Below are 24,483 nucleotides of genomic sequence, written 5' to 3' on the forward strand. Positions count from 1 at the left end.
ATGTGTAAGTAAAATTGTATTTCCAATCCTGGTGATGTGGTGCAAAACTATGTGGATGAGAAACCGAACCCTTGGCTTGGCTTTTTTTTTTTTACTCTCAGCATTTCAGCAGCAACGTCTCTACGCCATCAGAGTGCGACAATGACACCTAGTGGCTAGTTTTTATATCGCTATGAACTAAAAAGATTATACACAAAGTATTAATATATCCCATTCTAAACACAATGGATACATGGATGGTTTTATTTTAATACATTTAAACAGTGTTACCACGAATTTAAGAAGTGCCCTAAATGGTGACATCACGTGTCCTCCCTGGTAAATTGACAGTTGACGTCCGCTGTACTTTCCCTTTCACTTTTAATCTCTCCCTCGAGCAAACAACCATGGACTCTGCTACACATATGATCTAGTCCCGAACAATAATTTCTAATATCAAGACGTGCCAGGTGACCTAATTAAACATTTCGGTAGTGGCGTCGGTTGCTGTGAAAGGATACTCATGCTTATCTGTAGCAATGAACTGTGCTGACTTTTCCCTATCTTCGGCTGCTCGTGGCTCGTCGGTATTCATTCTTTACTTCTGATAACCTAAGTAGCCTATTTCACTGGCACTGTTGTCCTTGACTTAATCTATTTTACAAGAAGCAAAGAATTTTCAACTAAACATGGGAGGCTTACGTCTCTGTTTCATACTGTGTTATGCTTTAATAGCAACCCTTTGTGTTGTCAACCCATCTAAGGCAGAACCACTGGCCAGCAAACCACCATTTCCATGGAACAAAATGCGGTTACCAGAAATTGTTCATCCGCTACATTACGACCTCTTTATTCACCCAAACTTGACGTATCTTAACTTTTCGGGGACTGTTCAGATACAAATAGACGTGCAAGAAGAAACCCGTTTCATTATTCTTCACAGTAAAGACCTCCACATCATCAAAGCAACTTTTCAGTCATCAGGTCATCAACGACGACACCTTAGAGTGTTAGATTTTCCAGCTTTCGAGCAAATTGCTGTTGTATCTGATGACTTCGCAATAAGTAGTGGATTGCATGTCATCAGTGTAGAATTTACAGCTAACCTCTCTGAGAGTTTACACGGATTTTATAAAGGAACATACAAGACAAAAGATGGCGAGACCAGGTAAGTGTAAATTATCCTCATCTGTCATCTCTGAACATCCCATAAATCCTAAACCTGAAACCATGTGTTTTAGTGGCTCCCTAGTGAGATAGGTCACCAGTTAACTCAGTAAGAGCACACAAAGAATATCTTCATTTATCTTCATCCTCTGTCCAAGGGTTTGTACAGTGCAGAGGTATCAATGGCTCAGTTCCATTGCATTGAATTTACAAATGCTCCCAGTTATGAGCTTGGTCTGTTTCAGGGTGATGGCATCAACCCAGTTTGAGGCCACTCATGCCCGCCAAGCCTTTCCCTGCTTCGATGAGCCTGCCTTCAAAGCAAACTTCACCATACGTGTACGCAGAGAACCCAGGCACATTGCCCTGTCCAACATGCCCAAGGTAGGACAATGATGTCCAACATCATATAACCAACAGTGCTTACACATTATCACATGACTTGAGAGACGCATGGATCAGCATTGTTTCTTTACAGCTTAAGACAGTGGAGCAGCCAGGAGGTCTCCTGGATGACTACTTTGACACCAGCGTGAGAATGAGCACCTACCTGGTGGCCTTCATTGTATGCGATTTCCTCTCCATTCGAAAGACCACCCAGCATGGCGTTGAAGTATGCAAGCTGTCTCTTTTTGTCTCTTATAATTTATTGTGTGTTAAAGTGAAGTTTTAAGTTATGTACACCGGGCTATACATAAATCTATGCTAATTACCAAAATATATGTGAAGCAATGTGTGAATTTTGGCTGTGATGGACATTTCTGAAGGCTTCTAATGCTTATATTTTTCTTATTATTTTCAGATCTCAGTGTATGCCGTGCCTGATAAAATCGACCAGGCAGAATACGCTTTAGAGACTGCGGTGAAGCTCCTCGACTTTTATGATGATTACTTCAACATCCCATATCCTCTTCCCAAGCAAGGTCTGAGTGAAAGTCATTGTTGCGTCGTATTATTACTTCACACTTGGGCCTCTGAGATAATATAAGTACTTTTAATTGTGATTGCAGATCTAGCATCTGAGATAGTTTGAGTACTTTTACTTGTGATTGCAGATCTAGCAGCAATCCCAGAGTTCCAGTCCGGCGCCATGGAAAACTGGGGTCTAACGACATACAGGGAGTCAGGGCTCCTCTTCGATCCGGAGAAATCATCACCTTCAGACAAACTGGGAATAACAAAAGTCATTGCCCATGAATTGGCCCACCAGGTAAACACACCTTCGAAAAATAATGCCAGTTGTACTATTCGTAAGACACTCTGTCTCATGTTGTTCTAAATGTGCTTTGCTGAAATTAATCTGGTTGTACTGTGAATTATGCCCTGAAATCTGTCACCCCTCTTGCAGTGGTTTGGGAACTTGGTGACTATGCAGTGGTGGAATGACCTGTGGCTGAATGAGGGCTTTGCCAAGTTTATGGAGTTTATGTCTGTTGACATAACCCACCCAGAGCTACAAGTGGTGAGGATTGCCCTTTGTTATTCCATGAACATGTGAAACTCCAAGGAGTCAGTGCTCCCTTTAAAGCCACACTTTGCAACAATTTGACACATTTTGAGGTAACTAGTTTTGGTACCATCCTCGAAATTGTTTAGATAGCATATGGTCATGTGAAGGACCGACAAAAACCTGTGTCTTACCCATTAGCCATACAGGATATGCACTATGTAGTTCTGTGTTCCGGGCTAAAACACCCTGCAAAAATGAAAGAAAAGCTTTGCATAGTTTGCATGCCTTTTAGGTAGTTAGCTTGCTAGTTTTGGAACAGAACTTTTTATTGCTACTTTAACAGTAGTTTCACTCATACACCGAAGACCCATCTCCTGTCTCCACAATGTACAGGCAAATCTCAGGCAAACACTTTTGACCAGTTATTCACAGCATTTCACTAAAGTAGCTCATCTGGTTGCTTGAATAACACACTGTGAGGTAATAAACACAAAAATGGACAAAAAACCTTCCACTGCAGGACATAGCTGGCTGATTTAGGGCAGCCCACACCTTTGTGTGTGTTTTGGCTGTAGGAGCCTCCCCTGTAGGACCCTGTTTCAGGGCTGTTTTCACGGGGAGAAAAAGTACCGAATCCGGGGGGTAGGTACTTCTCTGCTCTGAAGCCGTTGGGTGGGGCTTGCAGTGTCGAGTATTTTCTTGCCAGAGCTTACGGTCACTGCGTTCACTGCAAAACATCAGCTGAAATATAGGTTTTAATTCATCAACAGTGACATTCATTTATCAACTAAGCACTTCTGCCATGAAGTGGCCTTTAGCAAAATTCCAATGTTGACTCAACCTTGAAGTAATCCAAGAAATTCTCTGATTAATTTATCTTATGTTGGTGCTGCCGTTAAAGAAATATATTTTTGTTTTGCTCGGAATTTACATCATTATCAAGGATCAAAATGATTGCTGAGTTAAATATTGAGATTAGTTGTACAGTCCTCAAACACAGAAAATATCTATAAAATACAGATCTGAACAACGTTGTCTATGTCTTGGCTAAAGTGTTTAATTTGCTTTATGAAAGCTCATTTCAGCTTATTCACTGAAGCATGGCAATGTGTTCAGTTTGACTACTTTTTGAAGAAGTGCTAGAAGGTCACAGAACATAATAGCAGGGAAGTACATCTCCCAGAATTCATTGTCCATTGTTAGAATCTAGCACTAGTTGTCAGTTTCAAAGACTTCGGAAGAGCACATGCAGTTCCCAACACATGTTGTTTTACTCTGGGCAGAATGACTACTTTCTGTCGAAGTGTTTCCGGGCCATGGAGGTAGATGCCCTAAGCTCCTCACACCCCATCTCCACCCCAGTGGAGAACCCTGCCGAGATCAGAGAGATGTTTGATGACGTCTCCTACCAAAAGGTATGAAAAACAAACCCTCCACTCCCAAACCCCAAAGAAAGGGAAAATTCAGAAAATAAGCTCTGTGGTCCTTGGTACCTGTCCAGCTTATTTTAGTGAACATCAGTCAACTTCAGCTGTGCCTTCGGCACCGGGACCTCGATCACAAAAACATTTTTGAAGATTTTTCTTCCAGCATGTGGCCGATTCTCCTCTGTCTCTTCGTGAGGCCAGAATGAATGTATTGGCACCGACATCAGCCTTTGCAAATGATATTTAAAAAGCGGAAGAGATTTTTTCCACACTCCTTGAAGTTCCACTATAGCATTTCATATTGATCAGGATATAAAGTTATTGTGTACAGATACCTCCAGTTCCTTCCCTTTTCATCTTGTTCTATAATCATCAGTTTTAAATTGTAAAATTGTTTCTGTACACCATCATTGCTCTTCATTATGCTGATACAAGATTATGTTGTTTTCATCATACTTTCATTCACGTAATTCATTGTTTTCATCATACGTCTTCATCCATGCTCATCAGCAAACAAATGTGGCTAAGGTCAGGCGACAAAGTGTACAATCTAACTTATATAGTATATATAATTGTATAGGCTATGTAATTAATATCTGTCAATGTGTTTCTACTTATTTATGTCCTCCATGGTTTTCACATGGAATGACACAAATAGACATGTTATAGAAGTATGAACGTACCATTTTGTTAATGCTGGCCTGCTTCCTTTCCTTCAGGGCGCATGTGTTTTGAACATGCTCAGAGACTTTCTGACTCCTGAAGCCTTTAAAATGGGCATCATCCGCTACCTGAGGCGACACAGTTACCAGAACACGGTCAATGCCCACCTCTGGGAAAGCCTATCCAGCGTAAGGGAAACAGAGAGATGATGCCAGCACCTCTTTACTGCCTTTGTTATACAACATCCATATTTCCACAATCCTTATATTCATCCAAATCAAGAGGGTCCTCTTCACTGTACACTGCTCCATGTGGTCTATTAAATGTAATGTACATTTGTTGAATAATCTTTATTAGGTTTAGTGTTTGGTTATCATGTGGCAGTGTTGTGCCATAGGATCGTAATGTTTCATTTTAATATTTTGCTACAAGTAAGGACTTGGTGTATCACATATACTATATTTGCATCATGTTACCCAGATTCATTGGGGCCTGATATCTTACTTTGTGTTTCGATTGTTTCTATTTTAGGTTTGTCATTCAGATGAAACAGGTCAGGGCAGAATGAAATTGGATGGATTCTGTGGTGGAGGCAAGTCCAGAAGTGAGGCATCTGTAAGTTATCTAAGTAAAATCAGAAATACAGTCGTTTTGTATGTGTTTAGACATATGGTTATGGATCAACTACTACTGATCAACCATTTGTAAATCATAACAACGTACTCTGTCAACAGAAATGGTTCATGCAAGACGAGCTGGATGTGAAAGCCATCATGGATACATGGACCCTGCAAGAGGGATTTCCTGTGATTACTGTGGAGGTCAAAGGTCGAGAAGTCAGGTTGGATCAGCAGAGGTATCTGAAAGGGGGTGATCCTGACAAGACATCAAGGTAATTTTTTTGTGAATATTAAAACCAGTTGTGTTTATAATATAGATGCTATTTTTGTCAAGAATATACTGTATATCCTTTGTTGTTGATGGGTGTCATGGTAAGTAATTTTTTCATTTATTTATAATCAAGATGTGATATTTGTATAATCATATCCTCATATATTGTTCTCATCCTCTGTAGTTTCCTTTGGCAAGTTCCACTTACCTACATCACCAGTCACACGAGCACTGTGCAGAGATTTCTGCTGAAGACCAGAAAAGGTACTGTATCTTTGTACATGAGCAGTGTGGAGGAGATGAGCTTTATCCCAAAATCCTAAATATATTAAACTTTTACTGTCTGGCCCCCAGACATATTCATGGTCATTACCAACTAAATGTTCAAGTTGCTACAGTTTCTGATGACAAAACCTAATGCCATAATTTGAGCTTAATTTCCTTTTGTGCATATGAGCGACAACTCTGTTTGAATGTACTGGATTCAGTGTTTTGAAAATAACTTAATAGCCGGAAGCCAAAAGCTCAAATTAGAACATCTGCACAAACCATAGACTATTGACTGACTGGTTCCTTTTTGAGAGAAAATCCAACTCTCTGATGGAATCATCCTATCTGTAAAGTTCAACAATTTGATGGGCAGTTTCATGGAATCCACCGTGAAAGAATTTGTGGCCTCGTGTTCTTTCTGCAGATGTATTATACCTGCCGGAGGAGGTGGAGTGGATTAAGTTTAACGTGGACATGAGAGGATATTACATCGTCCACTACGAGTCTGGGGGATGGGACGCTTTGAGCAGGCTTCTGCGGCATAACCACACAGCTCTCAGCAGCAACGACAGAGCCAGCCTCATCAACAATATCTTCCAGCTGGTCAGGTGATGTCTCACACATGTCTCGTTTTAGGGAGTCTTAGGGAGTGTCTACCAATACCTCACTCCCATTAACACTGTCAAACCAACATTAAGGGACCGTCTACAATAAGAAGGAAAAATGAATACTGGCACTTCGACTGGCACACTACCCAAACTTTATGTGGCAGACCTTTCATTCAATTCAATTTAATACAAATGTATTTATATAGCGCCAAAACAATACAATTGTCTCAAGGTGCTTTACAGAGCCCAGTGCCCGGACCCCCTTTAGAGCAAGCTTTCGTGGCATATTTTTTTCAGTTTGTGTTTATTTCCTCATGCAGCATAGGTAAGGTGCCTCTGGACAAAGCTCTGGACCTGACACTGTACCTGAGTCAGGAGGAGGAGGCCATGCCTGTGACCCAGGGCTTCAGTGAGCTCGTCCCTCTTTACAAACTCATGGAGAAGAGGGACATGGAGCAGCTGGAAAACGACATGAAGGTCTCTACACGTTTGATCATTTTGGTTATCACATCACATTTATTGGAGGCTACATTTGCATTTTCATTTGCATATATCCATCCTTTAATTGTCAATCATCATTCAGTGGTAGATGTCTTTATCCTTCAGGATGAAAAGCCAGATGCTGGTGTATTTGTAGCTTCACAAAAGTCAAAGTCACTGAATCAGATATTAAAAGAAAAAATAAAGCCAACATACTGTATTTTAGGCCTTTCTTAGTAAAAAAATATTTAAAATTTCATTTAAAATTAAATTAAAAATTATTTTCTTATTAGGACAGAACTGACCTATTGCTAAAACAAGCACAGCAGATAGTGGACTTGATATTTGTGACTTAGGATGTTTGTGGGATTGCCTGACAACCCACATCTAATGGTCTGTCTGTATCCTTCCTATTCGACTGCTCACTCAAATCCTAAACATGTAATGTGAATCATAAATAAACATGTAAATGTAATGCATCTTAATTCCAGGGGCACATTCTGAAGCTGTTCCTCAGGCTCATTGACAGACAGGAGTGGAGTGATGCGGGCGCCGTGTCCCAAAGGATTCTGCGCAACTACCTGCTCCTGTTCGCCTGCATCCGCCGCCACCCACCAGCTGTTGCTAAGGCACAGCAGCTCTTCCAGCAGTGGGCTGAGTCCAACGGCACCATGAGGTTAGAGCTCTTTTCCCCACAACCCAAGTTGAATTTTCTAATAAGTCCTAAATCAGTCATTTCATTTAGTTTTCGTCATGTTTGTGATGGCATGTGGTGCCCAGCCCAGCCCAGCTATCAGTATCCTTATGCAACTGCTGATTGTAAAGTAAATTGAGCACATTCTTGTCCCCACCAGGTTGCCTAGCGATGTGAGTTTGGTGGTGTACACAGAGGGAGCTCGCAGTGAGGCTGGCTGGGACTTCCTCCTGGAGAAGTACCTTCTGTCCATCTCCCCCTCAGAGAAAAGCAGCATCAAGGCTGCCCTCTCCTACAGCCCACTGACCCACAAGCTCCAATGGTGGGTTTACACCACAAAATGGCCTCCTTTGTGCATGTGTGTTTACCTAGTCTGTTCAAGAGCTCTGCCGAAACATGAATAAATATTCCCTGTATTTTTATTTCACTCATGACAGTATGTACAGCAATACATATGTATTAGTGGTTTTATTGAACTCACAAACTCAGTGTTGAATGCACTCCGCTTTACACAATTAGATCAATTATGAATTATTCACATGTGCCTTCATGAAACCTAATTAGCAACTTTAACTTTAAGTTCCCAGTGTTTTATTCTTAAGTTCCCAGTGTTTTATTCTTTATGATGAGTTCAGGCTTCTGGAGAAAAGTTTGGAGGGAGAAGTCCTGAAGACACAAGACCTGCCCTCCCTGCTCATAACCGTCAGCAAAAACCCCAAAGGATACAAACTCGCCTGGGGCTTCCTAAGGGCTCACTGGTACAAGCTGGTCAGCAAGTGAGTAGATTCATGTTGTTACGCGTCGAAAAAGCAGATATCCAACAGCTCCGGCTCCTAAGCTACGTTATCTAGGGACATTTACTGGAACCTCTTTCTTTTATGAGTTCATAACTCATAACCAACAGAAGTAAAAGCCTAATGACTTACCTACCCACAGGCCCCAAGTGCTTAGAAGTAAGACCTACTGTGTGTGGGTGCATATATGTGTGTATCAGCTCGACGGAAACCCAGTGAGTGGTCACATATATGTGGCTCACACTGGCCTGTGGCTCCCTCTCTCCTGACTCGAACCACGTCCAGCTCAAACGTCGGTTCTTTCACAGTTCAGTTTTGTCATGGTTGCTGGTGGTTCCGGAACATAACTCACAAAGTAAACAAACGGAGGGAAAACAGGCCTTGGCTTACACTGAGCCTGCCAAACTAATTGTGAGCTCTGATACTAGGACAGGTGGGTTTTTACCAATTAAACGCAAGTAGTGATATCACTGAGGGCCTGCCGGTCAGTCAGTGCCTTCCCTACTATGTGCCCTGACCTATCATAGCATAGTTTAAATACACCAGAGTTTAAATTTATAGATTTAGAAACTCTACTCATAACCTGGAGGTGGGGTGCTGAGGTTGTGATTAAACTCAGATATAAATTCAGCTTCAGTTAGAATGCCATATAATAACAAGTGCATTTCTAATTTTATGGGGGACTCTACAGAGCTTAATGAAAAACTAGGGAGACATCATTTTCTCATTTTCTCCCCCATCAGCTTAAAAGCCGGCAATCGTTTTGATGTGTCCTCTCATGGTCATTTTCTCTCCTGCATTCAGGTTTGATTTGGGATCTTCAGCCATTTCACGCTTGGCGGTTGGAGTGACGGATCAGTACTCTACTCCAGAGATGCTAGAGGAGGTATGTGTCCTTGGTGTTGCCATGAGAATGCCTTTCAGCCTGTTTAAGTTGAACTGCTCGACTGTGTGTGCAGTAATGTGAGTCATCTGGTTGAAAGAGGTATTGCTCTGAAAATGACGCAAGAGAGGCTTCTGCCTGTATAGTGTTGGTAGCATTCAGACAAGCTTTGGTGGGCTGCTTTTCTTTCCCTGCACTGTAAAAAATGTAATGTCTTATACATTGTCACCATATTTATTACGGCTAAAGTTCTGCCAACCACAGCTGCCATTATTTTAGACAGATTTTTTTTCACAGTGTAGTGTTCATGCACCAAGGAGAAACATTCTGAGTAAGATAGGAAAGTGCCTGAGGTGAAACTAATAATGTGCCTATAGGTTTACATAGCTGCTCTGGATACAGTTTCCTCTTAATACTGTTCTTAATCTTTAAGACTATGGGTTTGGTGTTATGATGTTGTTATAGCAAAAAAACAATTCAATTGATGTGTCTAGAGTGTTCGGTGTTCTTACCCCTGCACAGGTACGGCAGTTCTTTGGGTCTCTGCCCACTGAGGCAGGTGGTGAGCTGCGCTCCATCCAACGGGCCCTGGAGACCATCGAGGAGAACGTTCGCTGGATGGATCGGAACCTTCCACTGCTAAAAGCATGGCTGGACCGCGGGCATGGCGTTTAATTAGTCGGTTTTGGCTTTTGCAATATGCGGAAGCCAAATGACCATGGATCGAAAAGGTCGATCTTGATGCCAATGTGCCTCAAAGGGGTGGGACAGCATAGGAATCAATCTGTCAGGTTGTCATCAACATTATCCACAAATACAGCCACTCATCCAGAGCTATGCTTGGGTGATCCAACACAATTATCTGATGCACTGAACACAACTGAATGTGACATTTCTACTGGTACTGCAGGGCTGCCATGTAAATACCTTGAAGAATAACAACTCTCTGCCTTTAACACTGGAATGTGAGTTGGGAAGAACGGGGCATGTTGTTACACGTTTTAACCACAGTGCCTGCAAATGATACATCATAATGACAAACTGTTGAGTCAAATGAAGGGCTTGGCTGTATATTTCATATTCATTGTCTTGTCATATAGTATTTTAGTGCAAAATTATTATACATTAATTTGAGAGTGTGCGTAAGATGTTTCATTAGATTAATAAGCAAATGTGAACACATAAATAAACATGAAAGTAGATTTTAACTTCAATTTAAAAACTGTGCTTAACACCTTATATTAAGTGGACATAAAATTAACCAGTAATTTCTGAACAATTACTCCAAATCGTGCCCATCTGTTTCTGGGGAAATTGTGCTAAGCTCAGTTTCGGGTGACCTTGACTAATGGTAAAAAAGATGGTGACACACACAATGTAACTATTGTAGTTTTGAGATTGTGACCTTATTTTAGGAGAAATTACCCATGTGACAATGGACCCTGCTCTCCCCTGATGTGTATTTGATACTTTGTTTGATAATTGTTTTAAATTAAGGTTTGAATGTAAATATTATGTATCTGGTAGTGTTTTATCAATACAAATCTGTTGATCACAAAAATAAGTCACACTAGCGTTTTTATTAAAATTTACATAGAAAAATGTACAAATGAATGTTCTTCACTCAGACATGAACTATTAAAAAATACACGAGAACTTGCATACTGTACAACGTAGTAAAAGTATTTAAAACATTTGAGCACTTTTCAGTGACCTAAATTCACAGTTTTATAAATATAATTAAAACAGGAAGAAAGAAGAGGCAATCATACTGTTCAGTATAAATTATTGCTGCAAAATAAAGAGGATATAAGTACATAAATGACTGATTTGTTAGCCATGATATAATTCCCTTTTTGTGTTATTCTTCTAGTAATGACTATTCCCTTTAACAGTTCCATGTATAATCACAATCTGAGTTATCAGTTCCCAGAAAACCATTTCAAAAAGCATAGTCGTACCACAGGCTTCAGTAATAGCTTACAAAGAATAGTGAATAATCACAAATAGAAAGAAGCCTATTAAGAAACAAGGTCAGAATTGATTAAAAATAACAGTATCTTACAAACAAGTAGGACAAAGTTCATTTAGATCTCTGAGATACAGATATCTTGTATGGCAAGTTAGGTTACACATCACTTAGGTTAAAGTGGAGGACTATCTTCAAACCTGAGCACTATTAACATTGTTCATGTGGATAAGCGCATACACGAGTATGATGTAGTCCATCCCTTCACCCTGCACATCTGCACATTTGGACAGAGACCGTACGGTGTGCACACACTGGCAAACATGGTTCACCCTTAGAAAACCTCTCACTTCACTGAGGAAAGGTGACCAATTCAAGAGGACACATGCCATAGTACATTTATGTTCTTCTGTCGAAGTCACTGACCATCTTCTTGACATGACTCAGTTTGGCCTTCAGGTACTTGCATCGCTTTTTCTTCACCTGGTAGTCCGAACCCTGATGGAAATTTAAGAGTGATATGTTATTGAATATCAGACAGGGTTTTACTTTTGACATACTGTTATTATTTCAGTAAAGAATTAGATTCAGCTCTGTGTCTCAATAATACACATTTCTCCACAAAACACCCATTTGTTAAACTCAAAATTATTCCATCTAGAAAGTAAATTATTAAAGTATAAATATTTCTGATGGTAACATACCTTCTTTTTGTTTTTCAGTTCTTTGTACTCGTCCATAGCATCCTGTCAAATGAGTGATAAACCACAGGTTGATAGAGTACGAGACTGAGGTTCTAAATGCTGGTATTTTCAGCTAGACATAGCAATTATATTTCTCACATCTCAGACCATTTTTTCTATTTGACTGTGCTGTACGTGTAACATAGACAACAACAAAACAAAAACATCCTTCACACAACTCACAAGGAACTGGGGGCTTCCCTCCTGCAGGTCATCAAGTTCACGGTCCACCTCTGCCATCTTCTTGTTAATGGCATCCATCTCCGCTTGCAGTTCTTTGTATTCCTGGTGGTCATCATCAAATGCACGCTTGTACTCATCCCTCTCGTGTTCATACTCTATGGGAGGGAACTCGCTGGAAAGGTCAGAGAAAAGATGTGTTCAAAAAATATATAAGACTGTCGTCTCACTGGATCACTGTACGTATGTGTTGCTCCATACGTATGTGGCTAAAGTTCCCAACCTTTAAACTTTCTTCCAGCATCGAATGTTTAATTTATATTAATTAATCATTTATATAAAAAAAAAATATGGCTTAAGTTCAAAATGGGAGGTATCCAGTAATTGCTTATGATTTGGCAAGTGGAACCAGCCATGTGGGTGACATAAATACCTAATGAATACCATCCGTAACTGTAATTTACGACTGACAGAAACTGTGATGCACTCAGCTGATTCAAGTTTGACTGGACTTTGCCTTTGTTTGTTAATGAAAGTGCTGTACAAAACCCCATGGGACTTTACTCTCAGCCTACCTGGAGAAGTCTTCGTCGTCTAGCTCGTCGCCAGAGGACATGTAGCCATCAGTGTCATAACCGTCTGTGCGCCGAGCACGGCGTTTCTTCGGCCTCCCTGAGGAGCTGGGTCTCTCCGAACTGCTGCTGTAGGTGGCAGCACTGCGCACTGGGACCTCCTCAACAACGCTACAGGGGACACATGTGCCATCAGATGAGGTTTGACATTAAATATTGGTTCTGTCGCAACCAATACATGAAACATTTAAGGTTTACGTGCTCAAAAAAAAAAAGAGGTACAAAAAACATTAACTGGATCATCGCCTTGTCTTCATAAGAATCTTTAAAGTTTTACATAGATCACTTCGGCCCTAAATGACATGACATCGCCTTATTGTGTTCATCTGAAAGATCTGATTTGAAACGAACCCTGCTAGACAATTTGTATCATAAAGATCATATCTAAAAGGTTCACGATAAGACCTTTAAAGATTCAGCAGTGTGGTCAAAGCTCCTTTTGGACTGACAGTCTAATAGAGACACACCATTAGAAAATTAAAGCAAACCATATTTTGAACTATATTCAGTCACACTCACACACACACATTTCGCTCAGCATGCCTTAAACAAAGTAACAATGAAACAATTTTTACCATGACGAGGTGTGAGGTTTTAGGTTGTGTAAAAAATAACCTCCCACTGCACTGATTGTGCACTGATGAGTCACCATGACTTTCAGCCTATCGGGTATTTTTTTTTTTCACATACCAAAACCAGAGAGAATAGACAGCTATACAACAACTTCCTACTTCCTTCCAAGTCCCTGTTCCTATGCCATATGCCATAAATGCCCTCTAATAATCTGCAGGCATATCCCTGTATCGCTGTAGGGAATGCCGTCTATTAAGAACTCTTAAACAATTATATATACCATCTCCAAGAACATACTGAACAATATTCTTAGGTTTTAGTATTTAAGGTCATTTAGGATGCATCCTGATGACACATGGGTCATGTGGGTTCTTGGATTAAAATAATAACATGATCTTGATACTGTAGGCCAGCCAAGCCAATTCCTCAACAAACCGCAATCCAACATGTGGTTTAAATGACTAATAGATGCTCATATCGAGAATGATGAGTAAACAGGAATATCTGGTAAATCGGTAAATCATGCAAAATTTCATCAGTCAGTATACAACACATTATATGACATCCTTCTGAATGTATTACGTTCATGTGAGGCGCTGTAATAAGTTATGGCTTTAGACATGAGACTCACGCTGGGCTGTAACTGTATGGAGGCTTGTAGTCAGAGTTGTCCTCATCTAGGTGACTCCTGGAACCCCCAAACTTCTCTGGGTAAGCAGCCAGCACTGCCAGCTCAGGAGGAGAAGACACATCGTTGACCTGTAAAGAAAAAGCAATAGCCAGATTCAATATAAATAAATGGATCATTAAATAAAACAAATACAATGATTCATGGCAGATGTTAAAAGTGGAAGGAAGAATACATTTAAATGTACTATGAAATTGCATGGAACTGAACACATTATTGAGCTAGACAAAGTTCATACTTCATTGCACACCATGTAGAGATTAGAGGGATTCTTCAACTACACATTGCTGCTCTTGCGTGTTCTGACTTGCAGCGACCCTAGACCAACATACTAACATACATCACAGGAATGACATTTAAACTGCTTAAGCTTTATTTCAAGATTATACTTGCACCTTCCTATCTAGGAAAATTTTTGCAGGAAGCAAAAGAGGGACTGATAATTTAACACTGAGGATTTAACACTGCTAACATTGTTTTGTGCATCAGTGTGCTCCAAGTTTTAAATACTGGTTGGACCAGTTTCATATCTTCCTTGATTCTCTGATCTAGGTTTCTCAAGTTACTATCTGTAGCTAAAACAATCTGCAAACACTAACTTACTATACAACATCTATCCTGGTTTTGAGTTTGGACTACCCATGATAAAGTTCGTGGAAGTATGGTTTTGTTCACTTGGAAAAAAACAACAAACAATGTACTCTTCCTGTTTTGTCTCACACAGGAATCTCATGAATGTCTTGACACACACACACACACACACACACACACACACACACGTCATCATCAACTGGCTGAATCATTATTTGCTATTCACAATGTTATGTGCCATTTCGACAAAATGTGGGACTGAAACTTCCACCAATAAACCACACCCAGAAACTACAGACCATTCCCCTCCTCCACTCTGTGTGCTGGGGACACACAAACCTGTCTTTCCACTTCCTCCCCCGCTGGTAGGTGTCTCTTGTGACAACAACATACATCAGCTACCAGGCACTTGCAAAGCCTCACCTAAAGTGTATTTGTATTCACTACTGAAACTACATAATAAAACCCTTTGTAGCCTACTAAGAAGTTAAATGGCTTTAAATTGCCTAACAAAATAACAAAGATGTCACTGGAAACCTCTACAAGTCAGTGAAGGTATTTGACCTTTTACACCAACCACACTGGGAAACTGAACAGTTCCTATCAAACATACCCATGAGCTACAAAGCGTGTCCCTTAATATCATTAATCTATGGAGATCAGAATTACCAAGCTCTCAGTGGGACAAACTAAACTGTTCTCTATGGGGGTAAACATGTTCTGCACAAAGGACAAAGGCAGGAAGGCAGGACCACGCTCACTCACCCATGCCTCCACATCTCCTACAGCGTCGGGGTCCTCAACAACCTTCACGCGCCGCCACAGAATGTTGTCTTTCCCAAAGTTGTTGATCTTCTGTCGGGTCTTCACCGCGAACACCAGGATAATGATCAGAGCAGCGGTCACAATGAATCCTAGCACGATGGCTATGGCCTGTCAAAAAATGTCAGACACCAAAATTTAGGAAATGACCACAAGACATCAGTCAATGAGAGGCATGCATCACAAAGTATTGGATTGTGGTCAAAAGTTCTAATGTCTGGAAACTGTTGTATTTTACAATTCTGTTGACTTAATGTGAAACCAGTGGGTTCTGAAACAGTGCAAATACAGAGACAGAGACACACACACACACACACACACACACACACACACACACACACACACACACACACACACACACACACACACAAACATAACCCTCATGCCTGCATGGTCACCTGAATCCTTAGAATTGTGGGTCAAAAACAATTATATACATACACAGAAATTCTGCAAATTCCTAGCTTTTCTTTGCTTACACAAAACAAAACAGTATTTGTTGTTGATTTTGACAACACCACTGCTGAGAAGTCTATTTCTAAGGACAATGTAATCATTAAAGAATGCAGTCTCAGGAGAAAGATGGTAGGCAGGCTTACCTCCTGTGGTTCCACCACACAGTAGTGGTACAGGTACTGGTTGACAAACTGACCAGGCCGCTGAGTTTGTTGATATGGAGCACACAGAGCCATGATCTGGTTGTACTGATAAGAACCAGAGGACTGGGCCATGGGATTGACAGCTACAAGATACACTATCGTTGCGATAAGCATGAGGAAGGCCAGGATGGCACTGACGATGATGACGGACAAGTAAAACTTCCTGCCCTGGGCCATACGTTGATGGGAGATGACTATGATGAAGATGACCAGGAGAGCCAGGAAGGAGATGATCGCCATAGCCAACATGAATCCCTTCCCTTTCCTGGGGTCATTGTATTGGCTCACACCTCCATAGTTAAATCCTCCGCCACCGCCATATCCTCCACCACCAAAACCGCCATAGTTGGTGTTTGTGCCACCGTAGCCTCCACCGCCATATCCTCCTCCTCCTCCCACCCCAAATCCTCCGAGGGCTCCACTGTTGTCATGAGCCAAGGTGGAGGCCACACAGGCAAAGATGCCCACACAGAGGATGATGCTGATGCTGGACATGATCTTGATAATCCCTGGGGGTGAGTTCCAGCGGTAGAAATGCTGGACCTCATCGTCAGCATAGTAGGAGTAAGCTTGTTGCGGTTCCATGTTGCTTAAGAAAGTAATTGAGGAAAGTAAAATTACCCACATAACCATATGTGAAGGGATTTTATTTGAACACATACAATTGTTATATATCTTAGACTGATATTTGATGTGCTCTTCATGTAGACTGATATTTTATGTTACATATTTAGATGAACAGAATGAAACTGAAAATAATCATAAACATGTGGTCATGTGATTAACTGAAGAATACAAGTTTCTATTGAAATACAAACATATTCAGTTTAAGTTTTTAATTATTGAGAAACAAGTAAATACATAAAGGAGCACTTACTATCCATGTTCAGATTCATAAGGAGGAGGGTTTCCATTGCTTTTGGAGGACATGTCTCAGTCCGCAGAGTATATGCGTTCACACTTCCTAAATGTGAATAAGAAACGGTCAGGTTTTACTATTTAAAATAGTATATTCTCTGGAAAGGAAGACATCTCTAGTGACCACAAACACGACGGCAATTCGCTGCTAGGAGTACCTGTCGTATCACGGTAAAGACTACATTTTTAAAATCTTAATAAGGGCGTTGTACGCCGCTTTGACTTCCAACAAGACATCACCACAATGCTACAAATAATATTCCTCTGATTTACGCCAACAGCGTATCCAACAGCGTATCTCAGGTTACTTTGACAAAGGTCTAGTCTGTTCACAAAGCATAGAACACACGAATATATACAGTTGTGAGAAACACTTACCTGGCCAAACACTGCACAACTTGCACCTGTCGCTCCTGAAATGAGTATGTTCAAAAGCAGACGCACCTTGCTCAGGTAACACCAGCATTATAGCAGTTCCCACCTTTGCTCCGCCCATCGACGAAACCAGCCTCAGATTTCACTCCATGACGCTAGGGGCGAGGGGAAGCCTCCGACATTAAATAGAAACCGTCCTCCGAGAATTAAACCAATAAACATTCGTTTTCGTAATGTGTATCGAAACAAATAATCGAATAAACTACAACCACTGTCATATGCAGATACATGTGTTTAAAGTGTTTCTCTTGTTTAATTTAACATTTTTACCGGTGTCACTAAGATATTATTTGGAAGTTTGCCATACCTATTGTGTTAACCTTTAATCCCGGTTGTTAAACAACATCGTCAACGAGTGTGAAAAAAAGTCTGATAAACAACATAAAAATACCCATACAAAATATAGTTTATTGAAATGGTAGGTACGACAAACAAAACAAATTCTCATTCACTTGTATTGTTAACTGTAAATAACAGGTTAGGAAAGCACATTCTGTCAATCACATATTATATTAGACATTTGATGGTTAGTGTATGAGGGACAGTGCATATGGGAAATTAACAGTTTTTCCCTAGAAATTACTGAAATGGCAGTTGCATCAGTAATATTTAAATAGTGGGGTGTTATGAGGTAAACTAACATTGTTCTCTGAGTGGTCTCCCTTTCTGTACTGACAGAATTGTATAAAATGATGAAATAAACAGACTTTGGTCTGTTAATATCTTACAAATAAGCATGGTCAATCAAACTACATAAAGATAACAGAGAAATGCTCTCCGGGTCCCTTTGAGAGTTTGCCCTTGAAATAATTGCTACAGTTGAATTTGCCACTCCTCTGAAGGGGCCCAACGTTGCTGTTCAGTGTACTACAGCATGTCCACTCCAGGGAATCCAAGAATGAACAGGGCAGAATGACAGTCCCAAATGAGACCACTCTCCCCACTCATCCGAAGCCATCGTTCCACTCCATGACCTTGTCATACTCCTGGATCTTCAGCTTGATGTGGGAGAGTTTGTTCTTCAGGTACTCACACCTCTCTTTCTTCTCCAGGAAGGTTGGATCCTTTGGGGAGGAAAGGTAAATAAATATTCAATTCAATGAAATGATCAAGAACAGAGGTTTCCATGCTCATACCATTAAAACACTGATGAATTCAAACTGCCTAAATTAATCAATGATGAAATTAAACCACTTTATGTATCCGTTTATTTAATTTAACTTTGATATTTCAAACAGTATTTGATATATTAAACATAATATTTCGAAATGTGGCTTTTATCATTGCTTTGGTCATAATTCCAGAGAAATTAGTTCTCATATAAGTCTTGAGGACTCCTGAATGAAGTGTAGAATGAACTTATTTAAAGGCAACATTTAGTTTGACCAGTAATCCCTCACTGTACTCTGTCACATGCAGGACAGTTTCAGATCCATGTGGATATTGGCGCCATTTCCTCTTGTTGAAACCTTTTGAGGAAATTGGGCGCCTCCAAGGTCAGAGAGCACTTTGGACATTCCCACCCACTTCTTCTTCCTGCCCGCCAGAACACCCCCCACCCCGCCCCCATCCTTTCCTCCACCATTCATTCAAATTCAGCCCTTTGTTCGTGAGGCCCACAGCCAAATCGAAAGCAGACACTTCTACATATTAATCAACTTCAGTCAGCTAATTTTCTGCTTCAGTGCCTCTTGTGTGGTGAAGCTAAGAGGAACAGAGGAGGGAGGAGAAAACTCGCTCGCCTTATCAGGGTTGAACGGGTTTAGATAGCATACCATAAAGAGTGGACATACCATTTTTTTCCTCTGGTACTCATGAAGAATCTTATTTATACGCTCATGTTCCTGGATACAAAAAAAAAACACCAAACATACAATTTCACATTTAGAATACTTAAATATTTGAACCTATAACCATTTTGAAATACTTACATATTTCAATGTATAATTGAACTTTCAGTGCAAGATTTTTGGATAAAAAAAAAAAACCTTTGCACACCCCAGCCATGCAAAGGGTTACACATCCTTTGGGTGTTCAGTGAAACATCCCATAAACTTAAATACCATAAATAGTTGAATGAGGTCATATTATAATCTCAGCATAAACCATGATGTGTGTGAGTGAAGTTCATATATAATGAAGGTTTTAGAAGAATTGGAACAGAATGGGGAAGAATGACAGAAGGACAGCACTGTGAGAAAAGAGAAGAGGAAGAACAGACGAGAGATGACAACAAAGACATTTAGCATAACAATGAACACCGGCAGTAGATGACAAAGAGAGTGTGAAAGAGAGAGAGAGAGAGAGAGAGAGAGAGAGAGAGAGAGAAAGAGAGAGAGGGGTACCATTTGACTGTTGACATGCTGAGGAAGATTGCGCATCATGGCGTCCATCTCATCAAACTTCTTGAGCGTGACCTGGACATCAGCATGAAGGTCCTTATACTCTGCATACTGGTCGTTGAACACAGCTCTGTACTGGTCTCGCTCCTCATCGGAGCGGATACTGGGGTACTTACTGCGGATAGACACAGGACAGATACCACAGTTCCACTTCAATCCTTTTCAAATCACATTTCAGACTTCAGTTGTAACAAAAACAAATTGGCAGGATACTATGAAACAAAACATTTTTGAGACAAATATGTTGTAAACTACAACAGTTAACACTCACGCAATGTAATCAGGCATGATGACAGGTTTGGGGATGTGGCCGGACGGGATGTGTCCCTTCAGAACCTTGGGCTTGAGGGCAGCAGCAGCATGGACAGGCATCTCAGAGGAGACGGGCAGGTGTTCAGCGCCCCTTGGGCCAGCAACAACCTGGTGGGGAATAACAATACATTATAACTGGCAAAGACTCACCAGCGAAGAGGCTATCAGAATCCATAAGAATAACGTTAATATGCATTTCATGATCATAAATGTATCTAAGTATTAAAAAAGAGAATCACCGGATATCTTCCATCAGTTGTCTCTCTTGGCATCATCTGAACAGGGGACAAAATATTATGATCATTGGGTATACAAAAGGCTAAATGTACTGTGAAGGGGAACCATAGACAGAACCGAAACTGATCAACTGACAAATATTTACGTATCAAATGTGTTTCAATATTATCACTGAGAATACCTAACATGGTGCAATATCTAAGACTGCACAACCTACATCGATGTGCAGGTTGCCTAGGAGGGAAATCCAATCTAGCAACCAACTATGGCAACCATCTCCATGCTTAAATAATGTATACTCTGTGGACTATCACAACGAGTGGCTGGGGTATTCTCCTCTGAGCCAAGAGCAAGTCCTATACTCCCAGAAGCTGCTGTACAACAGTTCGTCAGATATTTCTTATTATTCCTGTTTCTTATATTCCACATAATTTAACTTGGAACAGCCAATTGATATTGAGAGTCTGTTTTATACAGGAATATTGTGTCTCTCCTGAAAAAGACATTCAGACATACACTTTTAACCTAAAGCGATTAACCCTATAAAGACTAAAATACAACGCAAGAGGCAAAATACATTTACACGTACATCGTATCATTATTATGATCTGTACCACAGAAAAACAATAGGTTCAGAGTTTATCCCTGCAGTTCTGCAGTGATTAGTAAATCAAGGCTGTCAACTCAGAATACTGAGGACTAGGACCATGTTCGGAATATACAGAATGTAAAAGCCGTAGTGTGTATCTAGTGTGCATCCTCACCTCGTGTCCGTACTTCTCCACGTGCAGCCTCGCTGCCTCATGTCTCCACAGTTTCAGGCACACTATGGCGCCAATCAGGTACACCATTGTGGTGACAAAAAGGAAAATAATGCCAGCTGTCTGCCCGGCCTCAACACGGCAAAATGCTGCGTTGATGGGATTATTGAACGTGGGATAGGAGCACAGCCCCCCCCTCCTGGTGTCATTCACATACACGATCGCAGCTGCCAGGTAAAGGAACGCCAGGGCTAAGTTCATCACAAACTCTGTCAAGGGCCACCAGTTGGAGTCTAGCAGGATGGTGCGGTAGTACATGGTCATTCCCAGAACAAGCAAGATCACCGTCACCAGCCAAGCCAACCCCGCCACAACCAGAATGAAGGGAGTCTTGGGCCCGGTGTAGGAGGCGCCACCATAACCCCCACCCCCATAGCCACCATACCCAGACCCAAAACTCCCTGGCTGGGAGTATCCGAACATGTTGAACCATTCGTTATCCTTGTGGACGTATGCACATACACATGCAAAGACTGCTGCTCCCAGTAGCAGCTCCACACAGCCAAGGATGCGCAGCAGTCCCCCCCACGACTTCATGTAGGAGTAGCGTAGGTGGTACTCCTCCACACGTTCGCTGTAGCTCAAGACCGTGTTTGCTGTCCTAACCGTCCGTCCGTCCAGAGACTCCGGCAGCTCAGCTAGCAGCATGGCCTCCCGCTCCTTGCGGGAGTTGTAGCTGCCGCCGGAGCCGCCATACTGGTCCCTGTAGGAGCCAAGGAGGGAGGGCGACTGCGGAGGGGAGCAGCGTACACCGTCAGTGGTCGTGTTCGTGGTGTTGTTATTGTTCCGGTTTGATGGCATGGACCAGAGCTTGTTACTGCTGCTGCGGTTGCTGCCCCGGAAGAAATTCTTCCAGGAGTCTGGGATAAAGCGGTGGACGGGCTTGATGTCCAGAGCTGAGTCGCCGCCGTCGCCTGGGTCGGACTCAACACCCGAATCGGGCCCCACGGGGGGCTGGTCTGGCAGGGGGGGAGGGGGAAGGGGGTTAGCGCTCAAGGCCAGCGCGGAAGAGCGCTGCCGTCGAAGGTTTTCAGGTGGGGAGCCAGAGGACGCCTGGTCATAATGAGGGGCATTTCTGCCACGCTCAACGCCCCCCCAGGAGCCTCCTCCTGAGGACATGGGGAATGGGATTGGCCCTGAGGGAAGAGATACCAAAATCATATTACATATTACTGTCCTGGCATCCGGTTCACGGTTAGTTACTGACAGGGCTGACTAGGCAGCAAACATCAGTGATTTCTTGTGTATCCACAGAACTGATTTTGAGCACACACGTTCATATTACACAGGCATGCTCCTTAAGCTTATTTATCTGAATAGCCAAACATTTTAGTGAATGAATGATTGATTGAGCGAACAATCCTGGATGACAACGGCATACAGAGAGACAAAGAAGTAAAGAATGAAAAGGAAATAAACCCTGGAAAGCAAAAGCCCAGAACCAGTAGCCGTACACCGTAGGCCGAAGCAACAATTGCCTGAAACGGTTTAGTGAATTACTTATATAGAATTTGAACAGTAAAGATTAGAGATAGCTTTGGTCTATAGGGTGAAAATAGAATTTTCCAAACAACAAGTGATAGAAATAGAAATGTCCAAGCCCGTATATAACAGCAGAAGTCTTTGCCAAACATTCACAGCAAGCAGAATCAGGCAAAGGTTTCATGACAAGACAGAACATGCAGATCTTAGTCTAAGCCATACTGCGGTTATCACCAACACCCAAATTACACCACAAAGCGTGGTGATACTTCATCAGAATTTCAAACATAGAATTTAAAGTTGTGTCCTGCCAAATGTAATTGCAGTGCATCAGTGTCTCATTCATTCTGTGAAAAAATTAGAACAGTTGTTAATGAATAAAACGTATTTGCTTGAATACCTTTCACACGCAGGCACTCAGCAGGACTTACATTGGCTTGCGGTTCAGGGAACAAACCTAGTACCTGGTCTTCCTCATTGAAAACTTCAGGCTACAGTCTGAAAGAAAACAATAAGAGTACCTCTACTTCAGAGCCATTGCTACTTAACGGACATAGATGGTCTATTACAACACAACTAGCATTTGACCTAATAATGTTAATACCCAAGTCATCAGGCCACACAAATCCTATGACAAGAACTAACGCGATGAAGTGATGAAATAATTAAAAATAACGAATGCCAAGAACGACAGGATGATAATCCATAAAATGGGAATTTGGATTCATCTGTAACTTGTGGCTCTATATAAAAAAAACACAATGACAATTCAAACATCCTATATTCATTCCAAAGAGCATAGGCTACACTATCGCAAGGTAATTCATTAACAACGAAGAGGGAAAACTGAACTTTGCAGACTCAAAGCGAAATATGCACTTGTTGCGAGTGAAACGTGAATTTGAAATTTGACACCACTGCACGGAGAGGAAAGACAATGTTCTCTGTTTTTAAAATGGTTCTTGTAATACAATGTTCCAATCTGAAGTGGAATACCTTCTTATTTGTTTCACTTTAAATTACGACCACAGTACAACAAATACCGATTGAACTCACCTTAAAAGTTGTTTGCGCTGTCTTCCATTTTTTGCCAGAACCGCAGGTTAAGAAAATCGTACCACGTGACTTGCCCATCCCGGAGGGTGACGTCAAAACAATGGAGCACTTTTAGACTTTGGACCTACCTGAAGGGGGTGTACATAGCCTTACATATTGTTTCTGCTATCGCTTATCACGAAATCATCACTGACTCACTTTCTATATCAATCGTGTTATTTCACTGATACAATGCTCAGTATAATACCGACCTTCTTTCCATATCTTGAAATTCTAAACTGGCAACTGATTATGAAATGAAAAAATAATTTTAATTGTAATTCCAATGTAAAATACAAATCAGGCGGCTGACAAAAACTGGTTACCGTTTCAGTGGGGTTTTAATTTGAAATCTCTTATCGTTCCTGTTTACCCACCGGGTCTTGAATGGCCCAACATAGACCTAAGCTCATAGCACATCTGCTCATAAAACAGTCTTGAAGATGGTGGTGTACATATGTCTGTCAACATGCACTTTAACTGAAATGACCTGCTGGAAAGAATGGGAGAAACTGACAAAATTCGTTTTTTTCAAAACATTGTAATACTTGTAATTAAGTAAATATAAATGTACAATTCAGACACCAGGTGAGAGCCAGCCTACATGCAGGCCTACTT

The 24,483-nt window shown here is 41.3% G+C and overlaps 3 protein-coding genes across 3 annotated transcripts; 1 reads left to right on the top strand and 2 right to left on the bottom strand.

The window, feature by feature from the left end:
• The first annotated feature begins 387 nt into the window (after positions 1-387).
• On the top strand, positions 388-10,860 carry erap1a (endoplasmic reticulum aminopeptidase 1a). The gene is made up of 18 exons (XM_080836016.1): positions 388-1,147; positions 1,392-1,530; positions 1,625-1,759; positions 1,949-2,069; positions 2,202-2,356; positions 2,495-2,608; positions 3,880-4,011; positions 4,743-4,874; positions 5,218-5,301; positions 5,421-5,578; positions 5,762-5,841; positions 6,272-6,455; positions 6,776-6,932; positions 7,427-7,611; positions 7,790-7,951; positions 8,265-8,405; positions 9,228-9,309; positions 9,829-10,860. The coding sequence occupies exons 1-18, from the start codon at positions 669-671 to the stop codon at positions 9,979-9,981; spliced, it is 2,793 nt and encodes a 930-aa protein (XP_080692142.1). The 5' UTR covers positions 388-668; the 3' UTR covers positions 9,982-10,860.
• An 814-nt stretch (positions 10,861-11,674) lies between these two features.
• Positions 11,675-17,093, bottom strand: oclna (occludin a; the record flags this gene model as incomplete). The annotated part of the gene is made up of 8 exons (XM_080835011.1): positions 11,675-11,773; positions 11,980-12,021; positions 12,202-12,373; positions 12,774-12,941; positions 14,035-14,162; positions 15,448-15,615; positions 16,104-16,752; positions 17,041-17,093. The coding sequence occupies 8 exons, from the start codon at positions 17,091-17,093 to the stop codon at positions 11,675-11,677; spliced, it is 1,479 nt and encodes a 492-aa protein (XP_080691137.1).
• Positions 17,094-18,060: 967 nt separating this feature from the next.
• On the bottom strand, positions 18,061-23,188 carry marveld2a (MARVEL domain containing 2a). The gene is made up of 7 exons (XM_080834728.1): positions 23,171-23,188; positions 21,232-22,424; positions 20,470-20,505; positions 20,190-20,338; positions 19,862-20,033; positions 19,310-19,360; positions 18,061-18,580 (listed from the first exon to the last, which is right to left on the bottom strand). The coding sequence occupies exons 2-7, from the start codon at positions 22,405-22,407 to the stop codon at positions 18,461-18,463; spliced, it is 1,704 nt and encodes a 567-aa protein (XP_080690854.1). The 5' UTR covers positions 22,408-22,424; positions 23,171-23,188; the 3' UTR covers positions 18,061-18,460.
• Positions 23,189-24,483: the final 1,295 nt, after the last annotated feature.

Source organism: Sprattus sprattus (assembly GCF_963457725.1).
Source record: "Sprattus sprattus genome assembly, chromosome: 3".
NCBI classification, from domain to species: Eukaryota; Metazoa; Chordata; class Actinopteri; order Clupeiformes; family Clupeidae; genus Sprattus; species Sprattus sprattus.

What these genes read in the sequence shown, in the direction of transcription:
- erap1a (XM_080836016.1), top strand. Translation starts at nt 669, where the DNA reads ATGGGAGGCTTACGTCTCTGTTTCATACTGTGTTATGCTTTAATAGCA. An exon ending in AGTCCAGAAGTGAGGCATCT is followed by an intron (nt 5,302 to 5,420) that starts GTAAGTTATCTA and finishes CTCTGTCAACAG; the next exon opens with AAATGGTTCATGCAAGACGA. An exon ending in GATCCTGACAAGACATCAAG is followed by an intron (nt 5,579 to 5,761) that starts GTAATTTTTTTG and finishes CATCCTCTGTAG; the next exon opens with TTTCCTTTGGCAAGTTCCAC.
- marveld2a (XM_080834728.1), bottom strand. Translation starts at nt 22,407, where the DNA reads ATGTCCTCAGGAGGAGGCTCCTGGGGGGGCGTTGAGCGTGGCAGAAAT. An exon ending in ATCATGCCTGATTACATTGC is followed by an intron (nt 20,034 to 20,189) that starts GTGAGTGTTAAC and finishes GTCTATCCGCAG; the next exon opens with TAAGTACCCCAGTATCCGCT. An exon ending in AGTACCAGAGGAAAAAAATG is followed by an intron (nt 18,581 to 19,309) that starts GTATGTCCACTC and finishes TCCTCCCCAAAG; the next exon opens with GATCCAACCTTCCTGGAGAA.